At 63.2% G+C, this 6,000-nt stretch overlaps 1 protein-coding gene across 4 annotated transcripts; it reads left to right on the forward strand.

Annotated features, from left to right (window-relative positions):
* The first annotated feature begins 1,527 nt into the window (after positions 1 to 1,527).
* TRIM47 (tripartite motif containing 47) lies at positions 1,528 to 6,000 on the forward strand. 4 transcript variants are annotated; one of them, XM_061392793.1, is made up of 6 exons: positions 1,531 to 2,283; positions 3,266 to 3,361; positions 3,659 to 3,889; positions 4,051 to 4,249; positions 4,721 to 4,795; positions 5,063 to 6,000. In XM_061392793.1, exons 1-6 carry the CDS (start codon positions 1,597 to 1,599, stop codon positions 5,698 to 5,700), a joined length of 1,926 nt encoding a protein of 641 aa, XP_061248777.1. In that variant the 5' UTR covers positions 1,531 to 1,596; the 3' UTR covers positions 5,701 to 6,000. The 4 variants fall into 4 exon arrangements, with proteins under 4 accessions (XP_061248775.1, XP_061248776.1, XP_061248778.1 ...); XM_061392791.1 differs by having other exon boundaries at positions 1,528 to 2,283; positions 3,266 to 3,889; XM_061392792.1 differs by having other exon boundaries at positions 1,528 to 2,283; positions 3,266 to 3,889; positions 4,724 to 4,795.

A 6,000-nucleotide genomic window follows, 5' to 3' on the forward strand; every position in this document is an offset into this window, starting at 1 on the left:
TGGGGCTGTCGGAGAAGGTAATGGCACCCCACTCCAGTACTCTTGCCTGGAAAATCCCATGGATGGAGGAGCCTGGTAGGCTACAGTCCATGGGGTCACTAAGAGTTGGACACGACTGAGCGACTTCACTTTCACTTTTCACTTTCATGCATTGGAGAAGGAAATGGCAACCTACTCCAGTGTTCTTGCCTGGAGAATCCCAGGGACGGTGGAGCCTGATGGGCTGCCGTCTCTGGGGTCACACAGAGTCGGACACGACTGAAGCGACTTAGCAGCAGCAGCAGCAGAGTGGGGCTGTGGGTAGGAAGACCACATCATATCAATGGTACTTACTGCCGAACATGAGATCACTGTTGATGTTGACCTTGATCACCTGGCTGGGCTGGTTTTCATCACTGTACCCTGTCAAGTTACTCTTCTGCTCCCCTTGGAAGGAAGTCACTCTGCACCCTCCACACGTGCGGAGTGGGAAGCCACTCTCCATCTTGGAGAATGTGCCAAAACTGCTCAGACTTCCTCTGAATGGGAAATTTGTCTGTTCTCCCTCATTTATTTATTTATCCAGAGATTTATTTAGAACAGCATGAACTCATGGAAGTTTGTTTTATACTTAGGGTTACAAACCAGTGCTCCTTTAGTCATTTTGTTGCCATTCTATTTTTTTAAATTTAACATTATGGAGGTATAGTTTACATATACTAAAATGCACCATTTTAAGTGCGTGGTTAGACTAGTCTCAGAGAACACCTCCACTTGGGGAACCCGCAGCCTGAGCCCCTGGCACATTGCGCGAGTGTCCACGGGCTGGAACCGAATTCCCAGGGCAGTGGACTTGGAGGATGACATCAACTTCCCATTTTAAGTTTAGAGAAGCCCAAGTTCCCCACTGGAGGTAAACAGAGTCACTAAGAGGCAAAAACATATGCCCATCAGCAGTTACTTTTCCCTGCAGCTCAGCAACTTTGTCTTTTTTCTTTTTATATTTGGCTGAGCCAGGTCTTAGTTGTGGCACGCAGGATCTTTGATCTTCGTTGTGGGCATGTGGAATATTTAGCTGCTTAGTTGCAGCATGTGGAATCTAATTCCCTGACCAGGGATGGAACCCAGTTCCCCAACATTGGGAGCACGGGGAGTCCTAGCTATGGGACCACCAGGAAGTCTCAGCAGCTCAGCAACTTGGCTAAAGGTGCTGCGGAGGGGTCTGGAGCGCAAAGGTGCCTGCCTGACACCGTGCGGTCGCCCAGCCCCTCTGGAGGCCCTGGCTGGCCATGGGGTGGACCCCCATCGCGGGTCATAGAAGGGTGAATTCCTCTCCTGCTTTCAGTGTGGCCCCTCCAGTCGCCTTCTCTGCTCTCTCTCTCTCTGCCCTTTCCTCCAGGAGCCCCTAGGGGTCAGACTGGGGCCCAGAGGCCACCCCACGCTGTCCGGGACGGGGCAGGGTACAGGCCGGCCTTTTGCGCTGGGGGGCGGTCCGAGCTGGGGGCGGGCGGGGGCCGGACCCTTGGCCTCTGTCCCAGGGGGCGGCGCCGCGTCGCCAACGGTCCGGGTCCCTCCCAGGCGAGAGCGGCGCAGGCGGTGCGCCGCGGCCGCGGAGCCATGGACGGGAGTGGACCCTTCAGCTGCCCCATCTGCCTGGAGCCGCTCCGGGAGCCGGTGACACTGCCCTGCGGCCACAACTTCTGCCTCGCCTGCCTGGGCACGCTCTGGCCGCACCGCGGAGCGGGTGGCGCCGGCGGCCCCGGAGGCACGGCACGCTGCCCGCTGTGCCAGGAACCCTTCCCCGACGGCCTCCAGCTCCGCAAGAACCACACGCTGTCCGAGCTGCTGCAGCTCCGCCAGGGCTCGGGCCCGGGGCCCGGCCCCTGCCCGGCCCCGGCCCCCGGCCCGGCCCCGGCCCCCGAGCCGGCAACACCCAGCGCGCCGCCCAGCGCCCCGGAGCCGTCGGCTCCCTGCGCGCCCGAGTCATGGCCGCCCGGCGAGGAGCCGGTGCGATGCGATGCGTGCCCCGAAGGCGCCGCCCTGCCCGCCGCGCTCTCCTGCCTCTCCTGCCTCGCGTCCTTCTGTCCCGCGCACTTGGGTCCGCACGAGCGCAGCCCCGCGCTGCGCGGACACCGCCTGGTGCCGCCGCTGCGCCGGCTGGAGGAGAGCCTGTGTCCGCGCCACCTGCGGCCGCTCGAGCGCTATTGCCGCGCCGAGCGCGTGTGCCTGTGCGAGGCCTGCGCCGCCCAGGAGCACCGGGGCCACGAGCTCGTGCCACTGGAGCAGGAGCGCGCGCTCCAGGAGGTAGGGCGCGGGCGCGGCGGGCGGGCTGGGGCGGGTGATGGGGCTCGCGCGCCGGCCGAGGACCCCTCATTGCTTTGCCATCCTTAATTCCCCTCTCTAACCTGAAGACCTCTGCGGTGCCTTCCAGCCCTGACCGTCATCCGCTCGCTGTGGGACATTCTTTTCGGAATGAGAATGAGGGTTGAAGGGACCCAGTGAGAACTCGAAAAGGATGCAAAAATCGGGCTGGAAGACTTGAGGCTGGGGCGGAGCCCATGGTGGGGGGGTGGTTAAAGGAGCCTGGTGGGTCCGCAGGGTCCCCGGCGGGCGGCCGGTGCCTTGGCCGGGCTCCCGCCTGTCCCGCTCAGATCTGCCTGGGCTGAGGGTCTGGATGGGTGTGGCAGACGACAGGAGTGCGGCGGAGGGTGGACTGAGCACACAGACCGCTCTGTCCGGCTGTTCCGGGGGCTGGTGGTGGGCGCATGTACTAGCTGTCCAGCCCTGTTACCTCCGCCCCCAGTTTCCTTTGGCCCCAGGCCTGGTCTTGGCGCCTCTGGCCTTGGGATTTTCCGTCTCTCCTGCCTGAAGTGGTGACTCATAAGACCCAGGGGATTTGCCCGGAATCCCCATTTTTCAGGCTTGGATTGGGGACACAGATTCTTGAGGGACGGTGATTCTCAGACCTTGCTCAGGGCCCCTCCTCACTTTCTGCTTCTTTCCTGCGGAGGGAAGTTCTCAAATCACAGTAAGCAACATGGAGAACCCAGAGGGCCCTGGACTTGCTCACCAAAGAGGGGAGGCAGGCAGCCCATGGCCCACCAGCCTGCCCTCTCCAGGGCATTCCGAAAGGGCACCAGCCTGGGCTTGAGGCCCCTCTGGTATATCATAACCACTCCCAGTCCACCTGGACCTAGATACCACTCCTGGTCACCCCCACCTCCCCCTTGGTGAGGCCTGGGACACTACTTCCAGACCCCTTTCTCCTCGAGGGTGTCGTCCACAGGCCGAGCAGCCCAAAGTCCTGAGCGCCGTGGAGGACCGCATGGACGAGCTGGGCGCGGGCATCGCTCAGTCCCGGCGCACGGTGGCCCTCATCAAGGTCAGATCTTGTCCAACCCCGCCCCCATCCACCCCTGCTGCAGGCTCCCGGCGCTGTGAGCTTTCAGCATGGCACCCTCCACCCCAGAGAAACCTGTGCCCAGGGTGTGGCCCAGCTCCACTGAGCACGCCTATCTCCCCCCTGACCTGGCACAGACCCAGGGCAGTTCGGGCTTGTGCCTCTGTCCACCCCCCCACCCAACAAGACATGGTGGGAAGGCGGGGGTCTGAGAAGGTGGCCAAAACGTCTTTGGGGTGTTCTCTGTCCTCATTGCTTGCCCCCCACTGTCCTGTGCAGAGCGCAGCCGTGGCAGAGCGGGAGAGGGTGAGCCGGCTGTTTGCCGAGGCTGCGGCCGTCCTGCAGGGGTTTCAGACCCAAGTGCTGGGCTTCATCGACGAGGGGGAGGCGACCATGCTGGGCCGCTCCCAGGGCGACCTGCGGCGGCAGGAGGAGCAGCGGAGCCGACTCAGCAGGGCCCGCCACAACCTCAGTCAGGTCCCCGAAGCCGACTCGGTCAGCTTCCTGCAGGTGAGGGCGGCTCCGTGGGTGCGGCGGGCACCGAAGCTGCAGGAGGAGGCTGCGGGGGGCTGCCTTCATGGCTGTGCCGGCCTCCTGGCGGAGCTGTCTGTCTCCTGCCCGGAGGAGCTGCTGCGGCCGGCTCAGCCTTAATGGGCATCTGTTTGGCACAGGAGCTCCTGGCACTCCGGCTGGCCCTGGAGGAGGGGTGTGGCCCTGGGCCTGGACCACCGAAGGAGCTCAGCTTCACCAAGTCCTCCCAGGCTGTGCGCGCGGTGCGAGCCGTCCTGGCTGCAGCCTGTTCCAGCCAGTGGGAGCAGCTGCGGGGGCTGGGCGGTGACGAAGACGGGCTGCAGAAGCCGGGCACGGAAGGTGGGTGCCCCCCGCAAGTGACTCACCCTTCCCCAGGCTCCCCACATGGGGCCCCAGGCCCGGTGCCCGCTCAGGAGTGGAGGATGGAAACTGTGCCTAGCACAGGGTGGGACCCCAAACCCTGCCAGGGACTCGAGCCACCACCCTGTAATCACGAGTCAGCCCCTTTGGCCGCAGCCCGGGGGGCAGAGAGGGCCTGTCCTGGCACACCCTCTGGCTTCAGAGGGGATGAAGCCCAGGGAGGACATGGGGCAGGGCGGGGGTGGGGAGGGGACGTAGAATGAGGACCAGCATGTGTGTGGACACAGGGTACCGTATTTGGGCGTGTGCCTGTCCCCAGGTGGCCTGGGGTGCTGGGAGGATGGAGGAGGAGGAGAAGGATTTCAATCATAGGTTCAGAGCGGGGTTGCCTTGTGCAGCCCGGCCACAGGCAGCTAAGGAGACCCTCACCGTCTGTCTCCTCTTTGGCAGCAGACGCTGAGTCCCAGGACCCTGACAGCACCAACAACCTGGAGAGTGAGGCTCCTAGGGATTACTTCCTCAAGTGTAAGTTGACACCTGGGCTCACCAGGATGCTCACCTGGGCTCTCCCAAGGCTGCTGGGCTGGGCCCTAAGTGCCCATGGGCCGGGATTCCTGTCCCTGGTTCAGAGGGTGAACTAGGTCAGCTCACGGGGGTCTCCCCGTGATGGCTGAATTGTGCCCGTTGCAAAGGACAGGAGAGGTGTTTGGGGGAGGTGGGCCCCTCGGGGAAAGGCTGCCCTGCCTGACCTTGGACCTGAGCCCTGCGTTTCTCTCCGGTCCGTGGGGGCAGTTGCCTACATCGTGGACTTGGACAGTGACACGGCCGACAAGTTCCTGCAGCTGTTTGGAACCAAGGGCGTGAAGAGGGTGCTGTGTCCTATTAACTACCCCGAGTCGCCCACCCGCTTCACCCACTGCGAGCAGGTGCTGGGCGAGGGCGCCCTGGACCGGGGCACCTACTACTGGGAGGTGGAGATCATCGAGGGCTGGGTCAGCGTGGGGGTCATGGCCGAAGACTTCTCCCCACAAGAGCCCTACGACCGGGGCCGGCTCGGCCGCAATGCCTACTCCTGCTGCCTGCAGTGGAACGGACGCAGCTTCTCCGTCTGGTTCCACGGGCAGGAGGCGCCCCTGCCGCACCCCTTCTCGCCCACCGTGGGGATCTGCCTGGAATACGCTGACCGAGCCCTGGCTTTCTACGCCGTGCGGGACGGCAAGATGAGCCTCCTACGGAGGCTGAGGGCCTCCCGGCGCCGGAGTGGCACGCCGGCTTCCCCCGTCGACCCCTTTCAGAGCCGCCTGGACAGTCACTTTGCGGGGCTCTTCACACGCAGGCTCAAGCCCGCCTTCTTCCTAGAGAGTGTAGATGCCCATTTGCAGATCGGGCCCCTCAAGAAGTCCTGCATATCCGTGCTCAAGAGGAGGTGATGACCCAGCTCCTGGGAAGCTTGCTTCTCTGCACCCCTGGTTTGAACCAGAGAAGGCACCAGCCTCAGACCCCCACACATTCCCCAGCCTTCTCATTCCTAGAGGCCTCCACCTTCTGTACCCAAGGCCTTCCACCTCTCAGGGAGGAGGCCCCCCAGACCCTGTTCCCCTGCAGGCCTTGTTTCTGGGAGAAGGAACCGCAGCTTGGACAGTTCCAGGCTACCCTGACCCCTCCTCTCCCAGGTTCCTGGGACAGTGCCTGGCACATAGTAGGTGTTCAATAAACGTTTGGTCTCTGAA

This window comes from Bos javanicus, chromosome 19, assembly GCF_032452875.1.
Source record: "Bos javanicus breed banteng chromosome 19, ARS-OSU_banteng_1.0, whole genome shotgun sequence".
Lineage (NCBI taxonomy): Eukaryota > Metazoa > Chordata > Mammalia > Artiodactyla > Bovidae > Bos > Bos javanicus.

What these genes read in the sequence shown, in the direction of transcription:
- TRIM47 (XM_061392791.1), top strand. Translation starts at nt 1,597, where the DNA reads ATGGACGGGAGTGGACCCTTCAGCTGCCCCATCTGCCTGGAGCCGCTC. An exon ending in AGGAGCGCGCGCTCCAGGAG is followed by an intron (nt 2,284 to 3,265) that starts GTAGGGCGCGGG and finishes TGTCGTCCACAG; the next exon opens with GCCGAGCAGCCCAAAGTCCT. An exon ending in ACTCGGTCAGCTTCCTGCAG is followed by an intron (nt 3,890 to 4,050) that starts GTGAGGGCGGCT and finishes TGTTTGGCACAG; the next exon opens with GAGCTCCTGGCACTCCGGCT.